A 25,484-nucleotide genomic window follows, 5' to 3' on the forward strand; every position below is an offset into this window, starting at 1 on the left:
GCGATAAAGTGAGTTACTGCATATTTGATTTTTGGGCCTTTACCATTTTCAGCAGGCAACAGGTTACAGCAGCCATGTGGAAAATACCAAGGAGGTTTTCACTCACTGTAAGTCTCACTTTGCACCGTGCCTTTATTTCTGCAAGCTTGTAGTGATGAGAGGTTGCTCTCAGGTGCTGAATGTATTAAATCAAACGTTTACAGGTCATCCTAAAGCATATCACCTTGAATACTGTAAATGATTAATGATCCGGCCTGGCAGTGTGTTTTCAGAGGGTATGAGATGTGGAGTTCACAGATAACTGGGCTAGTGATAGATCTTGATGCTCTTTTCAAGGGTAGATTGTGTTGCTTTCCCAAGGATCCACTGGAGGATGTTGAGACTTGGAGTGAGTCTGTGGACAAAGTCCTCGGTTGCAAAGGTGAGAGCCTCTTTTGATTCCAACGAGTCAGGGTAACAGTTGGTATTTCATTCAACTGCTGCCTCTTTCTTTCAGGTTGTATATACACTCACTGCTTGCTTACTCTCTGGGATTTCCAGGCGGACAGATAGCTTTCCGGGAGTTCCTGAAGTCTGAGTACAGTGAAGAGAACATACTGTTTTGGCTCGCCTGTGAGGAGTACAAAAAAATCAAGACGGTCCCAGAGATGATCTCCTCTGCCAACAGGATCTACTCAGAGTTTGTCCAAACTGAAGCACCTAGACAGGTAACTGTGAGCTGTAAAAAAAGTTTTTTTAGGAATTCAAGTTCCAACATTTGCAAATATGCACCAAGACACGTATTCAAGAGTGTCACTGATTATAATCTCATTTTGTAGTAATATAGTTGCTGCTAAAAACTGTGTATTTGTGTCTTTTATGGTAGTAAAACTATAGAATTTAACTTTAGTGCACTTTAGTGCCAGAACTTTATAGTGAAAGATGATGAAAAGTTGCTGTAAGACGCCCCTGGGTGATATCATTTGATTTCAGATCAACATAGATTGCGGTACCAGAGAAAACATAACAAAGAACATCTCCCAGCCGACCCTGACTTCGTTTGATACAGCACAGAAGCTCATCTACAGTCTGATGGCCAGGGATTGCTACCCGCGGTTCCTAAAATCTGACATCTATCAGGGACTCCTGAGGAGAACTGATTCAAGGTGACTGTTTTCAAACTGACAGCCTCCCAGACAGGCTTGCAAAGTCTTCTCTCCGACTCTGATCTGCTGTAGCACTCTTTGATTTCAGTGTGGATAACGGGTTTATGCCATACAATCCTGGCCCTAATTGTAGCAGAAATAGCTCAACCTGTGTGATTCAGTAGACAGTTGCAGTTCAAGAGAGTTTGCAGCTTGTATTATACTTCATCTCTTTAATTATGTTAAGGTTAAAAAAAATCTTTTAAGAGGTTGTGCACATGCTTCTTCTATGATTAACTATTTTCTCTGCCCCACTTCATGAAATTAATAATAAAAAGAGTTCCTCATTGTAAAGTATTATCAACACTTTATCTAATGGATTATGCAAATATAAATACTACTATGCTCTGACAAATTCAACTTTCAAACGGCAATAAATATGTGAGTGTATTGTTGAACTTCTTTCTCTTTTTGTGTTCTGTGAAATGTTAAAGTTTGGTTTTCTTGGTTTTAAGTATCTTCAAAACAGAAACTTAATATATTCACTTGAATGACATTTGGGTGTGGCCTTTTTGAATATCATTCAAATCCCCTCTGTCATAGCTGGATAACACTCGTCTGTAAATACAGTCATTGGTCAAACAAACACCAGATGGCAACAGAGTCCTCCGAGCAACATCACTCTGCAAACAAGGAGACACAAATAACCAAGAAGAAAAAGGAGAAATGGCCACACTCTGCAGTCACTCCTGAGGCAACTTCCTATAGCTTTGTGTAGTGTATTTCTGCAACATCTCAGCTGCAGATTGAGGAGATTTGCTGTACATGTAGCGTAAGGTGAATAGGAGCCTTATGAATCAATACTGTCCGAAGTTAACCTTGCTTGAAATTCCAGACACAGACGGGGGAGGGAGGAGTCGGGGGTGCACTTTCAGTAGTTCAGTTGGTTTCATTTTGTTAGGTGAGTTCATTCATCATGAAAAAGTGTCTGAGAGGATTCAAATCACAACTTGGAATCTGTTGTGATGGAAAAATCATAAACAAGCTCATCGTCCTTTATGTAAATTCCCCCGTCCAAGGAAAGTTAATGTGGGTTGTGTGGTGCAGGGTTTAAGTTGGTGATTTTCAAAACTTAAATAATCATAGATGAAAAAGCATGCAAGTTCAAAAGAGCACGATAAAACTGGGTTCCCAAACTACTGACTTTTAGACATAATGTTCAAATCCACAGTCCACAGTGTAAACTCCCAGGGAAAATATTGCTATTTTCAGGACATAAGGACATAAAGTATAAATTACAACATTGACATTGTTCTCTTTGCAGTATGATTGTTCTGTGTTTGATGTGTTTTTTGTGTTTGGAAAGTGGAAGTAGGCACAGCGTGGTTTCTCCATGTGACTGCTCAGTGTCAGACAAACATTTTGTTCTGTTTGTGTTGGTGGCATTGAATGTACAGGGGATTTATTTTAAGAGGTGCCTGGCAGAAACTGTTCTGTGTTTTGCAGACAGCTCACCACAACTTCCTCTAGTTTAGACAACCCTAGCTGCATTCATCTCTTTGAAGGAGAAGGGTTAAGTTCATTGGGTACAGTAAAAAAAAAAAAAAATTCTGTGTGAAAAACTCACAGAAGAGAGCACAGAAACGTGTTGCCCAGTAAAACTAACAGGATATTGCTTGCAGGAAGCGAAGAAGACGCGAAAATGACAGCAAGTGAGCAAAGCTATGGTTTTCAGAGTGACAACAGTTGACGGAGGAAACTCACAGATGGGTGTTGCAACCGATAAAGAAAATGTCTGAGATAACGGTTTATGTCACCGCAGCAAACTACAGCTGCGCTCTAACACAAAACATTTCCTGTCTAGCATACAAACACAAACAGAGTGTGACAACAGCACTCACCTCAAGTCTAAGAGCAGGCCTTACACTTTCCTTGATTATGTTTTGAGGTTATGATTGTTTTATGTTCAGACTTTGCACATTTTATTAGTCACTGCATTTATCAAGCTTGCAGCTATTAACCAAGCAAGCCATAGAATGCTTTCCTAAAGGGTCATTGCAGTTTTTCTTTACATGTTTCAGCAAATGCATTTACTCTAAATCACATGTTCTTTCCATTTTTTGCAATTTTTTTTCAAATGCAATTTAGTTTTGAAATGTACATATTTTTCTGCCATTGGTTTTCAATTATTTCACAATAGTATGATAAACAGATTTCAGAGGCTTGCATCTTCATCATCACTGTGAACATTTTGTATTAATGCAGTTGTAAGTGCAGATAGACTGAGAAATATTGCACTGAAGTAGATTGAGGGTCAAAAGCAGTATGACAAGCAGAAACCTGACTGACTGTTCAAACATAAAGTTATCAATCTATATATATATACATATATATATATGCAACAATTTCCTCCTAAAAAACTTGGAAAGTACTGATTGATGGGTTTGAAATAGTGAATAAAATAAACTACACCTCAAACAACAAACAATAAAGGCCTAATCATGTTCCTCTGGACTTTTAAGAGGAATTTCCAGAAAGCCAGTGAAAGCTTTTGTTTTGTTCAAAGTTTCTGTCCACAATGGAGCAGAAAGTGGATACAAGTCTGAAACTGCATTACCTCACTGAGGGGAAATATTTACTGCAGGACCAGGGGCAGAATCAATGACACAGCTCATCACATTGAAGGAGAATTGACGGTGTTTTAAGACCTCTGCAGTAAAAAGATTTTAGGTAAAAAGATTTCCTTGCATTAAGCCATCCAGACATTTAAGCTGTACACAACAAATATGTTGTATTATTTTACCTTTATGATATTGAGATTGCTTTCTACATTATATGCTTCAATTGTGTCTAAGATGGAAACAGTGGGGCGGCTTAGTGGTCCAAGACACATACACTTAACCACAGTGTTCCTGGTTTGGTTCTGGTGGGCAACCTTTGTGAGATGTCACCACCCTGTCTGTTTCCCCACATATTTCCTGTCTGTCTTCACCATCAAATATCAAGCAATGGCAAGAAGCTGTAAAATGGAAACAAAGACATGACTAAAGAAATATAACAGTTCAATTGGCAGACAATGAAGTTCAAATTAACCCAGAACTTTGCTGTAGAGTGATGTTAATTGGTTGGGGCTTTGTTTCAAGCTTCCAATCATTGCACATTAGTTGTCTACATATGACAACAACAAGTCAGGAGAGTGTCCCATAGTGAGAGCACAGATGAAGTTTAAAGAATCAGTTAAGTTTAGAAACTATGTTGCTAAACTGTTGTTGGAGCAACAAACAGAGACTGAAAACACTTTGTCATTTCTAGACAAAATCAGTGACGGCAGCTTTGACATTTATGAGACCATCATATAATTTTAAAAGTGAGATTATGTAAGTCTTGCTCAACAGCTGCCACTGTGGCCACAAGTGACAATGACTAGATCATGGTCAATGCTAGACCAATGTAACAGCAGAAAAAGTTATAAAGTCAGAGTCATAAAGTCAATGAACTGGCTCAGTAGCGTCAGTTATAGAGCAATATCCAGCTAAAGTTAAACAAGTTAATTAATTAACAGAATAGTTTGACATTTTGAGAAATACATTGTTTTCACTGTCTTGTCAAGATTTAGCTAATTGGCTTAGCATAAAGACTGGAAACAGGGGAAATAGCTTGCCTCTGTCCAGATGTAACAAAATCCACCTATACACCTCAAGCTAAGCTAACTGACTGCTGCCTGTAGCTTCATTTGCATTTGTTTAGCACATGAAACTAAAGGTGGCATCAATCTTATCATGTGACTGCGTGTAAAAGCAAATAAGTGTTTTTCCCAGACTGCAATCTATTGCTGTAAGTTAAATAACTAGCTAACAATAGCTAACATTTAGTAACCAAAAGCTATTGACCAAGTAAGCCTGTAGCAGTAAAACCCCTGAATATATTGAATTGAGCAAGGGTGTGTTTTATTGCTTATGAATTCAACTTTTAATTTGTTAAAAGAAGAAGGTGTTGTACAGTATTTTGACTCTAAAGATGTAATGATGACATGAGAGAAATATCTGCTATTGTGAAGCTGCTTCTGCATGCAAATGTGCGATCATTCATTTGTACTTTGGGTTGTTTGACCCATGACAGTCATATGATCATGTTTTAACTGTGTAATAAGCTGTGTCTACAGCTTGAGAGGATATTTTTAAAAATCTGTTTTAGTTCAATTTGACTGTGTGAGTGTTTACATAGCCTCAGTATCTAGTTCACAAAATGTTTCCAAAAACTGAAACAAGGGCATTGGTTCTCGTAGCAAAATAGGACAGAGACTAAAGCTCAACATTTGCCTATCTGCTCCTGAATTTTCCACTGCCCCATTTGCATCCTCAGACCAAACAAGTAATCATGCAAGTCAGAGTACAGTACAGACAGGCAACTGTAGCTGTAGTCAGCGCAAGTTTGCGTCATCCCCAACTTCCTCTTTTTCTGTGGTTAGTTCAGCATGATGCTGTGACGCTATACACCAATTTCATGTGAGACTTTTACTGCATATAAGACGGGGAGGCGGGACTCATCAAACAGAAACAGTAGCAGCCGAAGATCTCACAACTCTCTAAGAGCAGCCCAACATACAGTCATACATGTACATACAAACCCATAGTTCTGCATCACTGCCATGCCAATTCTAGCCACATCACCAAGGGAGCTGCAGCACCTCAACATGGACACTGACAAAAAGAAAAGGGGAAAAGACAGGTAAATATTTCATTTTAACCGATGCGTAGTGCCTACAATTTTCTGCCATTGGTGATCGACTTTTTAGTATAAGAAAACATGTCATTGAAGTAATGCTTGTTGGTTTGTGTGTGTTTGGTTAACCAGGGGAGGAAACCTGAAGTCTCGGCTGCAGTGTAGATCGTCTCAAGCCACTAATAATGAGGGGTAAGTGCAGAAAACATCTCTGTTGTTTGGCAATGTTTCATGGAAACAAAACATCCAAACTATTGACATACTTTATGCATTAGTGACATTGGACCTCTTTTTTAACAGGCTTTGTTTCGAGGAGATGTCCCAGTGGTCACAGTCACTCGAGAGACTTTTAGCATCGAAATGTAAGTTGATCACTTTCTAAGTCCCGATGTGAAGCCTCATCAATAGTTGATAACTCTTTCTCAGCACTGGCTAACTGTTGCTCTTTTTATCTACCTGTTTAGATGGAATGAAGATATTCCAGGCCTTCTTGAAGTCAGAGTTCAGTGATGAAAACATTGAGTTTTGGCTGGTATGTGAGGACTATAAGAAGATCAAGTCTTCCTTCAGGATGACCTCCAGGGCCAAAAAGATCTTCAAACGTTACATTCAAGCTGAGGCTCCGAGAGAGGTATGCACAGATCATGACAGATTTACAGTGAACTGTTGAAAAGGTTGGAAGTACATATCACTGGTACTTTTTAAGTATTTATTGACTCACATTATGTTTCCTCTGCTTCCAGATCAACATTGATCACAAGACCAGGGACCTGATCAGGCGGAACATTAAGGCGCCCAGCACAGTTTGCTTCGACGATGCCCAGAGGATTGTCTACGGACTAATGGAGAGGGACTCCTACCCCCGTTTCCTCAGGTCTGACATCTACAGGACTTTAATGGACTCTATATCAGAATCAGTAAAGATGTAAAGAAAGCAGATAGCAGCGACATCGTGTTTATAGAGACTGAACTATGAAGCTGAGCCTAATGCTGCGCTACCTGAGAGAAGCTGGGTGTGTTTGCTTGTACTGGGACCATTGATGTTGATTCTTTAACACCAAAAGCGTCCAAAACCTGTTATCTTCAACACATTCATGCCGTCCTTCCGTTGGAGAAGTCATGCCTCATAAGACTGTATTAAAGAAGAAGTAGTCGGCTCTGTAGAGAAGCCGTTGAAGAGAGTTTATTCAGAACCGGGTGTGGTGAAAAACGGCTACAGTTGTACATTAATCAAAAGCAGCTGCTGTGAACGTACTTGTAAAGCAAAAAAACTTCCCAGCGATGCCACAATAATGTAGTGAGAATGCTGGGGACTTTCTGTTAGAGACGCCAGGAAGTGTATGTGGTGCAAACAACACTCTCCACCCAAGATGCAAGTGCATGAGCTGGTATCTGCCTTTGCACATCATTTTAAGTTTATTTTTATCTTACTAAAGCAATAGATGCAATCTAGGTGTGATTTTCTTATGTACAGCCTTATGCATTTAATTTTTTTTTGCATTCTGACATCAGCGCTGTAACACTGAAATAACGATATGTTACAACTGTAATAATCTTTTATAAGCTAAATGTTAAAAATGTATTCCACAAGTTGTGAAAACATTGTACATGTGAATATTAAGATGGATTCATACATATTAAATAAAGAATATTGAATTTGCTTTGAAAGTCTGTATGAACCTTGGAATGATGACTAAAATCTGTTCTTGTCAGTCAGACAAGCACATAAGAGTTAGACATAATGTTCCTGTGAATGTTTAGATACACGTCAACTTAAGAATACACAGGAAGTGACTAAGACACAAATCCATTCATTCATTCATTTTTTGGTTCATTCAGATACTTACTCACAGTTATACTCAGAGTATTTACCGCATAGTGGCTTTGGTGAGTGTAGAAACGTCTACAGCAGCATGGTGTACCAGGATCATTCACTCTGCAATATATGTACGAAACTATGTGTCCACGTTACGTTTGTAGATCCAAAACATTGGATTTTTGGTGATTTGTGTGTTTTCTACAGAAACTCTTTTTAATAGTTGAGAATGGACTACATGAATAAGACAGGATGCTCCTACCTACGCGGTGTCTGGTCTTACATCAGTCTTGCATGAGTCATTGGCCTTTCATGCTTTCGATTGTGTTTCAACCTTTCTCAGATTCATTCAGCCTTTTCTTTACCATTCAGTCTTTCGTTTATCACTGTAAAAATCCAACAAGCCCCTCATAAATTGTTGTTAATGGAGAAGCAAGGTTTACAACTGAAACTGCATTTGTAATATATCACAATATGGGGCCAAAAAGGAAGTCTCCCTGCGGGAATTCAACAGGTATCGCTCTGGTAAAGGTTACAGACATTAGGAGGAAGTGTTAAGACCCAACTGCTCCACCACATCCTCTTTTAATCTCACTTGTACATCACGTCTGCGTGAGGACACTCACACAGAGGGTAGTGGACAGCAAACTGTCAGCATAAAGGCACCAGGGTATTAAGCCAAAAGAGTTTTCAGCAGGATGAGAACATATATTTTTCACATGGGGTGTTAAATGTTTTTTCTTTGTTTTTACAGAGTTGCAACGGAGGGTTAAACTATTTGCACTGTTCTGTTTATTAGTAATTAGATTCAATTAGTGTTGTGACCAAGAGAAGCTATAAAAAAAATGAGATCACATCTTAGAGACAGGATGTTCAAGTTGTCCTGCAATGCATCATTGATGTAAAACTTTGGGGATATCCACTATCTATTATATAGACTACTCAGCCATACAGGGTAAAATGCTGTTTTTAAACCCATAGGTTTGGTTGACACATGTGTCATGAGACTGAAGTCATCCTTTTGGAACCACATGAGCTGCATACAGGTCACTGGACTGCTGTATGATGTTGCTCAACCAGTTCAACAAAGGACGCTTTGTTTCAGGTCTATTTCAGAGGCAGGTGAGAAATGTTCCATGGTGGAAATTTTCCACCAGATAAAAATCTTTTTCAGTCAAACATGAGGTTAAAAAAATGTATATCTGTGGCATGGCTAATTAGATCAAATAAAATCTGTCAGAATAATCTCTTGTCTTTGAGGACATCAAATGCTTTATGACAAAATTTATCTTGGTTTGTTTTTTTTACAGAAGCAAGGACAGGAAGGACAAGTGGGTTCACACAGTAGCACATACAGAGAAAAAAACAGAAATGCATTTTTTATTTTCATTTTCTCTTTAGAGTCAAAGCAGGACAGACTACATGAGACATGAGACAGAGGTCAAGCTTATTAGAATAATGACATTTAACATCACACATGGTTTCACATAGCATTTAATATATCAGATATAAACACCAGTGCGGGCTAAAAACATGTCAATAATAACCACAGAATCAGGGTCATAATTAGGTCTCTAATGTAACAAATCTATCCCAGCATGCATCATTTGTAACTCAAAAAGTCTCTGCTCCACCTGACATGTAGTTCTTTGGACTGTGAGCAGAATCTACAGCACATAAGAAAAAACAACTTGAATATGTTTGTAAAGAATGCTAACACATTAAACCCATTGAGACATCCACGTGTTAACCACCACAATGTGAGCTGCAGAGGAAAAGTTGTAAAACTTTTCTCACTCTTGGTTTTGGCTGTGAGAGTTGTATTATGTAAAACCAATGTGTGATTAAAGGTATGAACCAATAACCACAAAGTTCAAGGGCTATCATGCAAATCTAGGCTCTAAATTTATATCTACAGTATATTTAGGGGTTATATAATTTCTTATATTAGAATAATATTTTATTTGTTATACAACTTTACTGAGGTCATTTACGTTCATGTCATGCAATACAAAAGCTTACAATGATGATGGTGATAAACCAAAATGATGCTGTCCAACTTTACTGTTATGCGTCAGTCAGTAGCAGTCTGCTGGTATATCCTGATTACAAGTGACCTAAATATATGTGATTACGCTGCTTTTACGTAGGTAATGGTGTAACAAGTGAAAGGAGATCTAGATTTTGTGTTTTGCGTCCCTGGTCGGCCCATGTTTCCACCACTTCCTCAGCAATGACCTTAATAACAAACCGAGTGCGAACAAATAAAGTCCATATTAAGTCATGTGGTCCCACATGACCTAATAGTTTTTGTGTGAACATGTTCTGCTTTTTTTTAATAAAAAGTTTTATAAATAGTAGGTGGGATCATTTGACAAGCTTCCAACGCAGTTTCACTTTTCTCAGGTGATGTATGGAAACAAAAGCTTACAGCCTTTAGATCGGTGGATATCAGGTGAAACTATGATATCATTTTCAGTTATTTTCAAAAAATATATTTTTATATTCAAATTAAGATGTATACTTTTATTGATGTAACAGAGGCATCTGTAATCAGGATGCATATTTTGCCTCAATCTGTTGTGGTTTTTTAAAAGGCAACATTTCACACACACCTTATATACTTTACATACTCATATTTCAACATAGGCCTAACCACTAAAGTTAGTATTTAACTAACTCTTTGTTAATCTACTGTCTGTGCATGATTACTGTATTAATAATGTTGAAGAGGGTATAGTGCTTAAGGCCAAAGTACCCCACGTGTGCTCAAAGTTCAGGTTATGACAACATGACAGTGCACTTTTGGATGCCTGTGAAGCTGCATGTTTACCCTGTCAAATACTTCCTGTTAAACACTGCCCAGCCTGGTCCTGCCAACCACATTCTAATTCACTCGCATCATCACGTCCTTATTTCATTGTCAGGTTTGATCTTATCAATACTGGTTTTTGTTTGTTTTGTATGGAGTTTGTAGTATCGCATTTACAATGACGTCTTATCCAATAGCTCATGTTCACATTCCATTTGCTTCAAAGCACACATTCATTCAATTGTGTTTTATTTCTGATTGTGAGAGTCTATTAATAGAACATTCCTTAAACGAGAACATTCGTCTCACGCTACTGAATGGTTAAACATGTCATAACAAAGTGACAGGCGAGCTTGCATATCTTTTTGATAAAGGGCCAGAAAATTAGAAGAAGTCATTGTCTCTCTCTTACACAGAGCTGTAACTATCATTACCTACAAGTTACAACAAGATGGATATATTCATTTATAATTGGATTTAGCAGTTTCCTAGTTTTCTGTGACCAAAATGATTTTGACAAGCTAGCGGCATGACTCTAGGGATGGCGATGTCTGGTTTGGTCAATTCATGTTCATGTTCCCCAGAGGATGAATCCTAATAACTTTGGTAATCTTCTGGCTTTTCCTCTAGCTCCATCGTCAGGTCAAAAATTGTACAATATTTAAGTCGATGACCAAATACCTGCAAAACTACTGACATTCCTATCAGCCTCAATAGTACTTTGTGTTTAGCACTAATTACCATTGTCATTCAAGTCAATTTTTATGTATGTAGCCCAATATCACAAATCACAATTTTGACTAAAGGGCCTTTAGAGTCTGCACAGCACAAAGGGGCAAAACTTACATCACATCATTCACACACACAGAAGGAGGGGAGAAAAAGAAGCCATACACATAACGGAAGAAAGAGACATGAGGTCAGGCCGGATCTCCTGGAGGATGAAGATCATAATTTTTCAATGATGACAAATCATCACTGTGAGCATGTTAGCATGCTGACGTTAGCATTAAACTCAAAGCATCTCTGTGACTAATAAGTACAGCCTCACACAGCCACTGGCATAGCTTGTTATAGCTGCTCTTAAATTTCAGCCAATTTTTGGTTATCTGCTTAAGAGCTGCTGCTCTAACTCGAAAAGAGATACTTCAGATTGGTGAGAGAGTAACTGGAGTGTTTTACCCAGGAGTACTTGGTCTGGCCCCCAAGAGAGTTGGCCTTGAAATATAATATCCATAATTGTGCCTATGTCAGTCTAATACTGTTGTGAAATGGATTTATGGATGATGTAAATGATGATGTAAATTTCTGCCACATATGCTGTTTTTTTTTTCTTTTCAACTTTTCATGTTTAAGGTACAATCTGTGAACATAATGGTTGCCCACTACGAAATTCAAAACACAGCTTAAAACCTGCTATGACTCAAAGTTATTAATGTTCTTGATGCTGTAAGAATTTCACTCCACTAACTGAACTGTAATGCTTGTAAACCTGTTATTACAGGATATAATTACAATTACACAAAAATTTCAAACATTTTAATTCCAATTATACATGTAAACTTACTGTACCTATTATTTACATGATTTAATAAATAACAGTTGGGGCCTTAAAACCCATAACTGTGACAAATAATGTGAATTCACCAAATGTTTACTGCTGATACTGAATAGTTCCAGAAAACTTTATAAGAAAACAGCTTTTACTATATCTCAACTTCTGACGTACCGCATGCAGTAATTTCACTTCTCTCTGTCAGGGAATTGACACAAACACACTTCTTCCAATGATCCAAGTAAATTAATATTGATTGTATACAGAAGCTAATGAAGAATTCGAGGAAAGTGTATAAAATGCTGTTAATTTAATGAAGCTATATGAAGTGATTCTTCCAAAATAAATAAAAATCCAAAACATTAAAGTAGGTTATTCAGAATCTGTGAAAGTCACATAGAGGAAATGGCAAAGAAGAAGAAAAACTTGTAAAAGAAACTTGTGACTACCTGACCTGTGGCTAAGAATGGCACAGACTTGAATAGCAAGCTAAATGACGTAGGGACTGGATGACTTTCAGCAGGCCTTGTAATGCATTTAACTGTGAAGAATGTGATGGGGATTGAGATACACAGTAAAGTTTTGTTCTGTAATTGAAGAAGAGGAAGAGCACAAGGTTTGACGTACTTAGTATTCGTGCGGCTCCTTCTAATTATGTAACAATCATTTAACAGAGGTTAAAAATAGCAAGACACAGGGGGAAAAAAAGTGCAGAGACCTGCGGCACAGGCAGAAGCGTGGTGTTTTGACATCACAGTCGGATTCCACGCATGACTTTGACCCTCAGTGGTGAGAAGAGTCAGTCAGGATCCAGTAGTGAAGCTATGAGGTCTGAAATTTAAGGGAAGTTTTTAAAAGGATTCTTCTGAAGTCTTAGCAGCAGCATGTATACTGGCAAATATCGACAAATTATAAATCACAGAAGAGGTAATGTTATTCAAATTCAACAATGAATGGAATTTGTAAAACAACTCCCCTGGACTTTAAAGACACAAACAGAATGTAAGTACAGTATCAGTTGTAACGTAGTGAGGCTTATTTTTGACATCTTTATGTTTTATGCATCTGGGAAAGTTACACTTGTTTTAATATTCCTGTTGTTGTCCTCTCTTGTAGACATAATGCATGGAAATCCAGAATGCATAACTTAATCCAGAGTCCATTGTCATGGCGGAAACTCAACAAGTGTGTGTGTTTTTTGTTTTTTTGTAAATCATGCTGTATATTAATGTTGTGTTATTTCTTCTTTCAAATTTGAACACAACCAAATATCCTCCTTTGTTTTCTCTTTGCAGACAGGCAACAAATGAAACAAGCCTACTTGAAGAATCTCTTGAGATACTCCTTTCCCAGAAACGTAATTATCATTTGCTTTAAGGCAACACAAATCTAATATTGTGGTTCTTGACTGTTTTCTTTATAATAAAGTTATATTCTCCTGTGTAAAAGGTGGACAATTAGCATTTCGGGACTTTCTAAAGTCAGAGTTCTGTGAGGAGAACCTGGACTTTTGGCTCACCTGTCAAGAGTTCAAAACCCTTGACAGTCCCCAGGAGCTGACACGGAGAGCAGCACGCATTTATGAAGAGTTCATCAGGCCAGAGTCTCCTACGCCGGTAAAAACAAACTCTTTAAGATGACTGAATCATAAGGGGAGAACTTTTATGCAGCAAAATATGCTAAAACCCAAACATACACATTATTAAAAACAACATAATTTAGTTTGCACATAAACTTTCGGTGTGTTTATTGCAAGAGTGAGAAAAAGAGCAATACTCCAGAAAAATGCTCAAGTAGCCTAGTTTAAGACTAAAAACATACAAACCTGTATCATTTACTGTACATTAACCACAGCAACCAGAGTTCTGAATAGTTATTTTCCATCTGTGGTAATGGTGCAGGTGCACATACTGTACAGTGTGTGCTGCACATTAAATGTGTGAATTGAAAATACCATGTTCAGTTAATTTAGCTGTGCATTGCTTTCCATATCTTTGCAGGTAAACTTAGATTTCCACACGAGAGATATCATCCGCCAGAATCTCCAAAACCCAAGTCCATCGTGTTTTGTTGTGGCACAGAAAAAAATCTACAGCCTAATGGAGAATGGCTCATTCTCACGCTTCATTCAGTCTGAGCAATACAAAGTCCTATTTGATGCAGCTCCTAAGCAGAGGGGCCTTGGGAAGCATCGAAAGGCCTTGAGGATAAGGAACAATGGAGATCTAATACAGCATGATTCTAAAGCAATCAGCCTGCAGAGCGATTTGTATCTCTTGCACAAGGACTGACACCGTGCATGGTGATAGTGGAAAGTGTTGCCAAAGGCTCAGGAGCTGCTGTTGACAGACACTGTGCAGGCACTTTCCCTTACCTCAAAATGTCACCTCAACCACATGGTGTTTAAAGACGTGCCAGTGCAATGGACATAACATACTGTAGGCGGTGCCATCTGGTGCACGGTGAACACTGGACATCGACTAAAGTAAAACTGTGTTGCTGCTGGCTGAGACAGCCAAAGTCTTGAATGTAAACTTTAATATTTATGATTCCACACAAGTGAAATGCGTATGACTGCAGGACTGTTATGTATTTTGTGAGTTTGCACTTTTAGTGGTCTTGTCATGTATGTATGCCTCATGAAGACTTGCTATACTGTGGCACTTATTTTTTGTTAAATTCTAACTGTTCAGTTGTTGCAAAAACTGAACAAAGTCTGCCTACATGGGTGTCATGAAAATGAATCCTGTGTTCCTACAGTTTATGTTCTACTGCCACCCGGTGGTGGCTGGGAAATCTTGCAACCAAAATTCAATTTTGATTTATTGGCAGAGAGGTTTACAGGTGCAGCATTGAGAAAAATATTTTGTGATAATGATATTTATTATTACCTGTATTGCTTTATCTGTGTGGATTAGGTGATTATTGATGAGCTCCGTAACTGTTCTTCACTTGTTGTGTGACACTGACACTCATCAGAAAAACACTAGGTTTTCAGTCCAATTCAAATCACATGGCTTAAAAAAAATAAGCTCAGCTGCATAATCTGTTCCTTTTTTGTCAGATTCTAAAGTAAAACGAATTTCAGTTTTCTAAATGCTTCAATCTTCAATTAAAAAGCAATGTCTTGTGGTAAAGAGGATATGAAAACAATCTAATTAGTGTCTTTGTTTGCTTTTCTTTTGTAATTTATTTTATTTTAAATTAATTGATTATTCTTTGGCTCAGTTGTGTGCACTACAGTAACTCATTTGTAAAAATCCAAAATAACAAAAGTAGTTTTGACAATTTACCATTTCAGGCCATGAGAAACATTCATTTTACTCTCATATGCCTTTTTCACAGCAGACATTTTGACCTGTCTATTAAAATCACAGGTGTTACTAATAATGCTCTAGTGTGTGTGCCAGTAAGTCATGACAGTGTGACAGGTCATACACATTATTGATTTTTATTATTAACACATGTGCATTTTCTACCGTGACATGTCAAATTGTATTCTGCCAAAAAGGTCTACTGTTGGAAACAACCAGGCTTAATAAAAACTACAATTACACTTAAAAATGGGCATTTCATTTACAGGAGGGCTACCTAAGTGGGCCATATCAGAAACCAAACAGTCTTCAGACTTTAACAGCACTGAGTCAGTACCATAGATTTATATATAAAAAAAAAAAAGACCTCAACATCACCATTATCATCATCTTCCTCTTCTTCCTCTTCTTGCTTGCCTGTTTCTACTTTGATTATGGAAATAGTGGATTAAAAAAAACTGACTGCATTAAAAGGAAAGATGGGATTAGATAAAAATGTAGGAGGGCATGGAGGGGGAAACACACCGTGGGTACAGTAGTGGGATGTAGCAGAGGAGAGGGGATATATCTGGGCCAGAAATATACCAAATGTATAACCCTTACTGCCTGTGACCACCAGATAATTTGGGTGTCAAGAAGAGTAAGTGACTCTTTGATCTCAAATAGCCTACACATACTATGAATATTTCACTTGGAAACTCTATCAAGAAAAATGAAAGTGAAATCTTGCTGGGTGAATATACTGCGCACCTACTACTACCATAACCGGTAATTCAAGTGGTAAAAAGCTATACCGATGTTTTACTGGCCTGTTGTGGGCAAAATTAAAGAGAAATGAAATTAAAGAGAAACCAAAATACCTTAGTCTGTGTGTGTGTGTGTGTGTGTGTGTGTGTGTGTGTGTGTGTGTGTGTGTGTGTGTGAAAGAGAGATGGTACTCTTTATCCCAGCATCCATCGCTGCCCCGCCCGGTTACGTCACTGACGGTCAGAGGGGAGGCCTTTTTGCCGTCTGGCTACATCAAAAACTTGAGTCCCGTGCACACACATACTGTGGTAAGTTTGTGCATATATACATGTATATATCATGTACTTGTTGAGTAAAATGTTTTCATCAGCATACATCACACATCCATACGTGTTTCTAGCAAAGCTAACACAATGAAGTTAGAGTTGGCGTAGCTACGTAGCCAGCTGCCCAACCCAGGCGAGCTCCATTAAGCCGCCTAGCTTAGCTGTCCGGTGTCCGGCTGGAAAAACCTCGGATGTAAGGCTGTAGTTTGTGGTCATTGGAGATCCGGTGGCTAACGTTACCATTTAGCTGGACTTGACAACTGTTAGAAGTGGATTTAATTATAATGATGTTTGCTAAATAACTAGCTAGATACATATTTAACATGAATTTAACAATGTTGACAAGGCCAGTTGGCTAAGTTAACGTTAACTAACTTGGCGTTGCCCAGACTGCCTCCCTTTGCTAACAACCGGTAACGTTCGCAATTAACGATAACGTTATGTTTGCTAAAGTTTTCTACCACTTTCTATTAACAACTCGATGTGGCTTGTATCTTTCTTGTGTGTATCATCATGTCCTTTAATCGGCTTTAAGCTATTTCTGTCAGCGCACTGAGGCAATGAGTATGTAATATTGCCAGCGAAGTCAGCCTTATCTTGTGTTCATTGAGGCTTTCTGGTTGGCCATGGATATCTGCAGCAGTTTCCTGGGGCTCAATCTGTTCATTGCGTTTTGGTAACGTTAGGGCTTTGCAAAGTTGCATGGTCTGCAGTTTCAGTGTTGCTTCAACCAATCCCACACCCACACCAGGAATGCGAAATTAACTCTGACATTATTCTATTAATGCTGAGACTTGTACATTAAACTAGTCCACTGCTAACTGTGATCAGTGCCAGTTTGATCTCGTAGGTTACAAAAAGTGTTCATTATTTGAGCATCTTTTAGACACTGAGTGATTTTTAAAAAGCCATTTACTGTTTCAGGCCTTCTCCAGTGTGACAATGGAGCCATCAGGAAGTACCACAACATCTTCAAGCAACCACACTCTGAACTCAACAGGTGTCGGTTGTCCATGGGAGATCAGCGACAAGGCCAGACTGTGCCGCTTCCTCTGCTATGGCTTGGAGGGAGACTTGTACACTGCCAGAGAGGAGGGTCGTGTCAGCATAGAGAACGCTGAAACCCTGTTTTCCCTTCTTCAGGATGGCCACGGTGGCGAGGTGGTGGAAGAGATAAAAAGGTTCGCTAAAGATGAGCGAGCTGTCAGACTCGGCCCCTCCTTTTTTGCACTGGCTTTGTGCTCCCAGCACTCTGAGCTGAAGACCAGGCAGGCGGCATTCAAAGCCCTGAAGGAAGTTTGTCGAGATCCTGCCCATCTGTTTTCTTTCATCCAGTACAAAAAAGAGTTGAAAGAGGGCATGAAGTGTGGGATTTGGGGACGTGCCCTGAGAAGAGCAGTGTCTGACTGGTACAATGAGCAAGATGCCATGAGTCTGGCTGCGGCTGTGACCAAATGTAAACAGAGAGAGGGGTGGTCACACCAAGATCTACTCAGGCTCTCTCACACCAAACCAGCTCATGAAGGTTAGTTTACACAGACCCATTTTATACACATCTGTTTACAGGGGACGGCAAAATATCATCCACCTCACATTACAATATCCCTGGATTGCAGTAAGCAACGTGTGAAGGCAATAACAGCTTTTTCATTTTTATTTTCAGTTTAAGTTTGGAAAGCCGTAGTGTTTTCTCAGGTCATTGCATGTAGAGTTTGTAATTTCTGCTGTTAAGTGTCTTCAACCACTGGTGGAGGTGGATTACTAATGGCTACTTTACGACTTCTTATTTGTCATCATATTTTTAGAGGCCTTTTTCCTTGCCACCTTACATAATTGTGCAGTATTTGTTACTACTGCATCAACAACACAGGAACTAACTGTAAATTAGAATTAAGCAATGAAGCTGAATACCAATTGGCAGCATTTGTCAGCTTTAATAGAGGTTTGCCACTCAGCATTTCCATAAGTGTTGCAAATACGATATTATGTATGTAACGTGAGAAGGGAAAATGCATCAGATGTCATGACGATAAACAGAAAAAATCTGCAGGAGACAATTGTAAACACTGACAACAGAACAGCAACACTACAAGCCACAACCTCCGAAACGGTCATAGAGTTGGATTAACTTGATTGCCACTGGGTTTAAAGGTGTATCTGAGTCTGACCTTGTGCACTTGTAAACAACCTTTCCTGAAATATAATCTGTACCATGCCAATTTGAACACTCTCTAATCATGATTTGGTCATTTTGTTTCACTTTTTTTTGGGAGGCTGAAAAAAGACAAATTAGATAAGACAATGATGGCCCTTTCTTTTTGTTTTCAGCTATTGCCTTGATCAGCAAATATGTAACAAAAGGATGGAAAGAGGTCCAGGTTGCTTACGCAGATAAAGAGAACTCAGAGGAGGTCGCCAAAGTGCTTTCATACCTTGAAGTGGTGGAGAAGGTCAAGCACAGTTGTGATGAAACGGAGGTCATCAATTTAATAGAGGAACACAAATTGGAGAGGGAACAGCTACTGACAGACCACCTGAAGTCCAAACTGGTGAGTGTTTATGTGTTTTTAAATCATCATTCAGTGTTGGGATTTCATGCATTCTACCTACAAACAGTTATTGGAGAATTGTTTTGAGAGAAATACCTTTGTTATCATCAATCTGACATTAAGTTAATCATAAAATGACATTGGATCATATGTAATCGCATGTCCAGCCTTCCATAAGTCTGATGAGGTGATATGTGTTTATGTTTTGAGGTATGGAGAGCGTTGTTGAAGGAAATGCCTCTCCAGTCTGTGCTAAGGATCTTAGGTAAGATGACGGCAAACAAAGTTCTTGAACCAGGGACTTCAGAAACACAAACTGTTTGTGACAGAATCCAGAGTGAGACGGCATTAAAGAAGGTATGACTTATAGTTCTTCCTAATTAATGTACAGTTATGTGTTTGTTTTCTTAGCCAGTAGTCATTATTCAAGTATTACATGTGTGTCTATAAATCACCAGGCAAAGCTCCACCCTTTCAACATACTCTTGGCTTCTGAAAACTACAAAAGAGGCCAAGGCTATCAGGGTAAAACAAAATGGGAACCAGACAGCAGCATCCTGAAAGCAATGGACTCTGCTTTTTACAAGAGTTTTATGGTAAGTTCCGTTTATCTTCATGACTTCTGATAGACCATCAAAGAAGACAGCGGCTAATAGCATCAGCTAACACAAATAAACTCTTGTTCTGTTGCTGTTTTGTCCCCCAGAATGTGGATCCTGTCGGTAAACGCTTTGTGGTGGCAGTGGATGTGAGCACATCGCTGAGCAGCATTGTCCCAGGGACGTCGATCAGCACTGCCGTCGCTGCCGCAGCAATTACCATGGTAAGACAATACTAGAGCTAGCCAACTACCCAGAGTGTGGTTAATTGTTGTTTCAGTTGGAACAGCTGCGTATGTAAGCAGGGCTCAGGCCGCCCCATCTTTGGAGGAAGCTTGGGTCAAGGAATTGGTCTGTTGACACATACTGGATTCCTGCAAAAATTCCTTCCGCAGTGCGATATTCGTAGTCCACAGGCCCTTCAGCAGTGATCAGCTGAGACATGTGCTATCACAGTGATGATTCTCTCCTTTCTTAAAAGGACTGCAATGAGGTAGAACATTTGAATGGTACCTATTTTTCTTGCAAAACACGCGTGTGTGTGTGTGTGTGTGTGTATGAGAGATATTTTTTCTGTGTGATGTCATGCTTTCCTTTTGACCTTTGTGCCTGCTACAGATTTTTGCAAGGACAGAGGCAGACACACACGTGCTAGCCTACTCTGAAGGATTTGTGGTTCCATGCACGGTTTCTGCTGACATGAGTCTCGCACAAGCAACAGTGGAACTGGTTAAGGTAAGGCGTGTAACAGCGTCAAAGAATAAGAAATTAATTACAGTTACTGATCAGTCTACATTACGAATAAGGACATTTTATAATCGTTTAAAAATACATTAGTCCAGTCCAGTAGAAGATTAATTGCCTTAATTAACCATTAACCATTGACACTGAACATGTCTTGCTCTTGAACGCTTACCTTTCCACCATACTGTATGCTCCAGATCCCGAGTGGGAGCACAGACTGCACTCTTCCCATCACATGGGCCACAGAGAACGGGAAAGCTGTAGATGTGTTCATCATTCTAACCAACAACCCTCTGTGGACGTTTACTGCCAGCCCGGTGGAGTCTCTAAAGAAGCACAGACAAGTATATTCATTTATTCATTAATGCCTGCTCAGGGAGGGGATTTAATTGAATAATGTCCTTTCAGATAACGATTGTTTTTTAAAAACAGGATTAAGCAGACCTCAGGTAAAATTAATTTGCAATTTGATGGACTTAATCAGACAAATGGGATGAGGTTCCTTTTCAGACTTACATTAAAGCTGATATCTGGACTCTCAATTTCCAGAATGACCACTGTTCATGTTATATATTACTATGTATATCATGAGACACAATTAATGTCCCGTAATAACATGACAGTGGCTGAACCCTCTCACTGGGATTTCTATCACCTGAAAAACTTCAAACATTGTCATCAGCTCTGTTTAAAACATCTTTTTTATGATATTAAGGAACTACAAAATGTTCATTCCTAATTAGTTTTTTTTGTCAGGTACAGTTCTGAGGAACATCTCTGTATCTGACAAAGGGCCAATTTTCAAGCATGCTTTTTGCAAAAAAAACAATTAAAAATAAAATGTTTTTTATGTGCATATTCTCAACAGATATCAGGAACCAATTCTAAATTGGTGATGTGTGGGCTGACATCCATTGGACAGGCCATCGCAGACACAGAAGACAGAGGTGTACTGAGCATCTGTGGCTTCGACCTTGGAGCTTTGAGTGTCATTCGTAACCTAGCCCAGGATCTGATCTGATAAAGTATTTGGGACCGTCTCTGAATCATGTCATTAGAGTCCAACAAGAAGGCACAAAGTGGACCAACATGGCTCACTTAGCATGTAGAGTGCCCTAAAACAGCACTAATCCAAAAGATATTGACATTTACAATTCCAATTTCTCTTTTTGTATTATGTCGCTTACAAATTGACAAAGTGTCCAGCGGGCTGGACAACACTCTGGAAATGTGTGCATATATTTTTTTCTGAAATTTAAAAAGGAAGTGATAACACATGATATGTCATTGCATATCATGCTGTTGGAGTTTTAGTGCAAACAGCACTCTGTTGTTAAGTGCTTTGATGGTTTTTGGTGAGACATGAACCCTTTGAAGAAATTCCACATTTATAGCGAGATGTTTGCAGATTAAATAAGAGGAACAGGTTAAGAGACAGAATGTTGGAGACTTAGTGCAACTGTAGGTTTATTAGAAGGGGATTTACTGTTTCTAGTATGTATCTATGGTATGATTTAGCAAGTTTGATGTGATGGTAGAGGCATTTTAAATTTGAAAGCCTGTCCCTCTGTTTTATGTAGCATTATTATAAATTATTAACTGATATACTGTAAGAGAGGAAAAACACCAAAAGTGAACAGAATACATTGCATTTTGTTTTCTGACTATTCTTCTATTCTTTGATTTATTTGGTCAGAAAAGGTTTTTTTTATAGTGATGTTAATGTCTAGAATTCCATTTACATAACACTGCCTATAGCTTAGCTACAATTTTAGTTCTATTAACATTTGTTTTCCCCTGAGCCAATTTTATTTTAAAACTGAGTTGTCTTTTCTGCTCTTGTCAAATGTATTCTATAAAAAAAAATACCCTTGGTGCTCTTAAATGTGATGCAACATTATTGGGGGATTATTTGGGTTTTGGTTTATTTGGGATTTTCCTTCGTATAACAATAATGCCAATGTAAGTCGGTTTGCTGTAGGTTGGAAAAATTGACTTTTTCTCATATTTTAGTCTGAATTCTATGCATCACATTTGGGATTTTACTGTATTATTATGTCCAGGAAGGACAGATCATAGTTATTTAACAACTGTTTACCTAGACTGAATCTGCTAGCACAGTAATGTTTCAGTATATTTGATGTAAGAATGTCCGTTATGCAAAAACTAACAGATAATTGCTACATTAGCGGAATAAAAGGAATTGAATGTACCGGTACTTTTGTAAAACATGACACAGAAGAGATTTAAAGTACAGTGCTTTATATTTCTTCAAAGAGAATAAACACATATGTTTTAGTGTTAGGGGCCACTTCATTTTTGGGAAATGGAAGCAATCGACCACAGTGGTGCTTCTTGTTTTATTGAACACTAATTACTGTAATTACAGACAGAATTAACATTCAACGTGTCACTTATTCTCCATTCTAGTGTAATTCATTATGAAGAAAAATAAACTGACCATGTTACTGTGAAGGATTTTTCTCCACACATGCTGATACTGTCATTTTCAATGTTAAGACAATGTCCGCTGTATTTTTGACCAAAGGTCAAAACGCTATGAAGCTAAAATATATGTACAATATGATTGTTGATACAGCGTTTGTAGTTGAAAGTTTGACACAAGAGATAGTTATTATTATGAGGTATGGTAATTCACAAGTGTTTCACCACCATGGTTAACTCTCTCCTATTATGTTTGTTGTATCCATTTTGCTTAACATCTAAGTACTTGACTGTAGTGGCAATGTAGACCCTTAATAAACACTTTGCTGCTCTTCAAATATTGCCGTGTTTTTTCCTTTATATTTTACAAATAACCATCTTGACTCAATAAATGAACATTACTTTCTTGTGTACATCACTGACTGATGGAAGTGTCCTTGAGCAAGTCATTTGGACTGAGCCAGGACTTCTCTAAATTAATAATTACGTTCATCAATGTCGGAATATACCTAATAATTCTGTTTTTTATAAAAAGCGACTACAGCCCGTTCCGACACTCCTGTGAGCAAGGTGGAGTTGGTCCAAAAAACAAACAAACAACAACAACAACAAAAAAAACAGTTTCACTCAGATCAGGCATCCTGCGAGGCCACATGATGTTGATAACTGGGGGCCTCGCAAACACACTTCTACACCAAGACAAGTGAAGATGGCGGATGTGTTGAGTGTTCTTCGTCAGTATAACATCCAGAAAAAAGAAATCGTCGCAAAAGGAGATGAAGTTATATTTGGAGAGTTCTCCTGGCCGAAAAATGTCAAGACCAACTACATAATCTGGGGGTATGTCAGCGCCAAACATATCTACAAATCTCGTTTGTAGGCCCGCAGTCGAAGCTAATCTGTGCCTTGTGCTGCTAACGGCGGAAAGCTCGCTAGCAACGAGATGCTAAGATGCTAACCTAACTCCTTTCCTCGATGTTGTACTTCATTATCTTAACACACTTTGGTCACTTTGGCATTATACTTCAGCGTTTTGCTGTAGACCACTGGACTTTTGTGCCACCATTTATACGTGTCAATATATCCCTTTATTTAAAAAAAAAAGTTGCAACGTATTTAGGAGAGCTGTACAGCTAAACTTGCAGTAGAGATGTGATGCTAACTTATTAGCGACGTAACGTTAAGCCCAGCGCTGAGTTGTGTTCCCATAGGAGTCAGTGGATCACAGTCATGACTATTAAAAGCTTTGTTTATGGTACGAAAAAGCAAACTTTGCTGATGATATGCAGAAAATGACGTTGCACAAGCATTAGTAGATTAGCTAGCCGGATAACTGTTGATAGTTCCGTGTTTATGTGACATCAGAACCAGGGCTTGGTAACTTTGATTAGGTAACCAACTATATTTACTTCAGACTTATTCTATTTAGATCTTAAATGTGCAACCTGCAGCCGTCTGTTTACATGTTAATCGTATGCTAAGCTGGTGTAATATATTTCAAAGTTTAGTGATATTTATGGTATTCTTTGCTTGTGTTTCTACCTTCAGAACTGGTAAAGAGGGCCAGCCCAAAGAGTACTATACTTTGGACTCTATCTTGTTTTTGCTCAACAATGTGCATCTCCCACATCCGTCCTATGTGCGAAGAGCTGCAGTAAGTGTTGTGGAATAACTATCAATATGCCATATTATGTCAGCGCCAGTATATTCCAAAGTGTGATGTGTTATGTCAGCCTTTTAAGATATTTGTGTATAACATCTTTTACATTTCTTCACAACTGCCCTGGAGGTATTTTGGATGACACGATTGTGTGTTGTTTATAGACAGAGAACATCCCTGTTGTCAGACGACCTGATCGAAAGGGCTTGCTGTCGTATCTCAATGGCGAGAGTTGTAAGTAGTGCTTGGTAGATCTATTGTGATTGTACATTGTATTACTATCATATGTAGGCAGTTGTGTGCACAGTCTCATATATTTAAACTGATGTCTTGATGTCTTTTGAAATTTAGATTTTCTAAAACATAATAATCATCACATTCATTACTAAAGCCCTATGAGTAGGAATGTTCATGCATTTTCTAATTTTGTCTTTTCACAGCTACATCGACCAGTATTGACAGAAGTGCGCCTATAGAAATAGGTTTGCAAAGGCCAACGCAAGGTGAATACACCCCATATTTATTACATGGGCTTTGTAGAGCTGCTGTTTTTGAAAACTGAGATTACAACAAAATACTTAAACTGTGTCTTTTGTTACAGGCCTCTCTATGATTGTATCGTATTTTCACAGATTTTTTTCTATTAAATGAGAAGCATTTCAGTCAAGAAAGTTTATAAATGACACAAATGAGCTTTGTACACTGTGATAATAGCATTGTTTTGTTGTTTTAGTCAAAAGAGCAGCTGATGAGGTATCTTCGGAAGCCAAAAAACCAAGAATTGAGGTAAACTGACATGAAATACCCTCTTCTCAAAGTTGCTTAGTTAAAAACACCTTATATCACCTATATGCAAGGCAAAAGGAACAGTGGTTAAATGGATAACCATGAGGTTTCATGTAGTGGACAGTGTAAATCATAGTGTAGAAGTAACCAACCCAAAAAACAAAATTGTTTTGTTTTTTACATTTGATCAACATAAATGTGAATAAGGAATAATCCATAATGAATCATTAATAAAGTGCTAATTGCACCACAGGAAAACGAACCAATCTTACAGTATCGCTTCAT

The 25,484-nt window shown here is 38.4% G+C and overlaps 5 protein-coding genes across 6 annotated transcripts in view; all 5 read left to right on the forward strand.

Annotated features, from left to right (window-relative positions):
- LOC121909315 (regulator of G-protein signaling 21-like) lies at window positions 1–1,563 on the forward strand. Of its 2 annotated transcripts, XM_042429818.1 has the most exons (4): window positions 1–107; window positions 337–421; window positions 541–707; window positions 973–1,563. In XM_042429818.1, the coding sequence occupies exons 1-4, from the start codon at window positions 75–77 to the stop codon at window positions 1,147–1,149; spliced, it is 462 nt and encodes a 153-aa protein (XP_042285752.1). In that variant the 5' UTR covers window positions 1–74; the 3' UTR covers window positions 1,150–1,563. The 2 variants fall into 2 exon arrangements, with proteins under 2 accessions (XP_042285752.1, XP_042285751.1); XM_042429817.1 differs by having other exon boundaries at window positions 106–421.
- A 4,004-nt stretch (window positions 1,564–5,567) lies between these two features.
- On the forward strand, window positions 5,568–8,843 carry LOC121908703 (regulator of G-protein signaling 13-like). The gene is made up of 5 exons (XM_042428930.1): window positions 5,568–5,852; window positions 5,979–6,038; window positions 6,147–6,208; window positions 6,311–6,477; window positions 6,590–8,843. Exons 1-5 carry the CDS (start codon window positions 5,773–5,775, stop codon window positions 6,773–6,775), a joined length of 555 nt encoding a protein of 184 aa, XP_042284864.1. The 5' UTR covers window positions 5,568–5,772; the 3' UTR covers window positions 6,776–8,843.
- Window positions 8,844–12,948: 4,105 nt separating this feature from the next.
- Window positions 12,949–14,726, forward strand: LOC121909128 (regulator of G-protein signaling 8-like). The gene is made up of 5 exons (XM_042429551.1): window positions 12,949–13,031; window positions 13,146–13,214; window positions 13,325–13,386; window positions 13,479–13,645; window positions 14,030–14,726. The coding sequence occupies exons 1-5, from the start codon at window positions 12,979–12,981 to the stop codon at window positions 14,318–14,320; spliced, it is 642 nt and encodes a 213-aa protein (XP_042285485.1). The 5' UTR covers window positions 12,949–12,978; the 3' UTR covers window positions 14,321–14,726.
- A 1,577-nt stretch (window positions 14,727–16,303) lies between these two features.
- ro60 (Ro60, Y RNA binding protein) lies at window positions 16,304–23,093 on the forward strand. Its single transcript, XM_042429748.1, has 9 exons — window positions 16,304–16,398; window positions 17,341–17,941; window positions 18,745–18,965; window positions 19,176–19,322; window positions 19,424–19,561; window positions 19,672–19,788; window positions 20,183–20,299; window positions 20,506–20,652; window positions 21,177–23,093. Exons 2-9 carry the CDS (start codon window positions 17,359–17,361, stop codon window positions 21,327–21,329), a joined length of 1,623 nt encoding a protein of 540 aa, XP_042285682.1. The 5' UTR covers window positions 16,304–16,398; window positions 17,341–17,358; the 3' UTR covers window positions 21,330–23,093.
- A 317-nt stretch (window positions 23,094–23,410) lies between these two features.
- The window catches only part of cdc73 (cell division cycle 73, Paf1/RNA polymerase II complex component, homolog (S. cerevisiae)), a 31,189-nt gene continuing 29,115 nt past the window's right edge, over window positions 23,411–25,484 (forward strand). Inside the window, exons 1-5 of the mRNA XM_042428808.1 lie at window positions 23,411–23,593; window positions 24,302–24,407; window positions 24,578–24,647; window positions 24,854–24,916; window positions 25,147–25,199. Coding sequence (XP_042284742.1) covers window positions 23,463–23,593; window positions 24,302–24,407; window positions 24,578–24,647; window positions 24,854–24,916; window positions 25,147–25,199 — 423 coding nt within the window. The 5' untranslated portion in view covers window positions 23,411–23,462. The remainder of the gene's footprint in view (window positions 23,594–24,301; window positions 24,408–24,577; window positions 24,648–24,853; window positions 24,917–25,146; window positions 25,200–25,484) is intronic.

The sequence above is a fragment of the Thunnus maccoyii genome, chromosome 12, assembly GCF_910596095.1.
Source record: "Thunnus maccoyii chromosome 12, fThuMac1.1, whole genome shotgun sequence".
Lineage (NCBI taxonomy): Eukaryota > Metazoa > Chordata > Actinopteri > Scombriformes > Scombridae > Thunnus > Thunnus maccoyii.

Bases quoted from the DNA above. Each gene is read 5' to 3' on its own strand.
- LOC121909315 (XM_042429817.1), top strand. From the start codon at position 238: ATGATTAATGATCCGGCCTGGCAGTGTGTTTTCAGAGGGTATGAGATG. The intron at 422-540 runs GTGAGAGCCTCT...TGGGATTTCCAG, and splicing joins CAAAGTCCTCGGTTGCAAAG to GCGGACAGATAGCTTTCCGG. The intron at 708-972 runs GTAACTGTGAGC...ATTTGATTTCAG, and splicing joins AAACTGAAGCACCTAGACAG to ATCAACATAGATTGCGGTAC.
- LOC121908703 (XM_042428930.1), top strand. From the start codon at position 5,773: ATGCCAATTCTAGCCACATCACCAAGGGAGCTGCAGCACCTCAACATG. The intron at 6,209-6,310 runs GTAAGTTGATCA...CTACCTGTTTAG, and splicing joins GAGACTTTTAGCATCGAAAT to ATGGAATGAAGATATTCCAG. The intron at 6,478-6,589 runs GTATGCACAGAT...CTCTGCTTCCAG, and splicing joins AAGCTGAGGCTCCGAGAGAG to ATCAACATTGATCACAAGAC.
- LOC121909128 (XM_042429551.1), top strand. From the start codon at position 12,979: ATGAATGGAATTTGTAAAACAACTCCCCTGGACTTTAAAGACACAAAC. The intron at 13,387-13,478 runs GTAATTATCATT...CCTGTGTAAAAG, and splicing joins GATACTCCTTTCCCAGAAAC to GTGGACAATTAGCATTTCGG. The intron at 13,646-14,029 runs GTAAAAACAAAC...ATATCTTTGCAG, and splicing joins GGCCAGAGTCTCCTACGCCG to GTAAACTTAGATTTCCACAC.
- ro60 (XM_042429748.1), top strand. From the start codon at position 17,359: ATGGAGCCATCAGGAAGTACCACAACATCTTCAAGCAACCACACTCTG. The intron at 19,323-19,423 runs GTATGACTTATA...ATAAATCACCAG, and splicing joins GTGAGACGGCATTAAAGAAG to GCAAAGCTCCACCCTTTCAA. The intron at 20,300-20,505 runs GTAAGGCGTGTA...TGTATGCTCCAG, and splicing joins CAACAGTGGAACTGGTTAAG to ATCCCGAGTGGGAGCACAGA.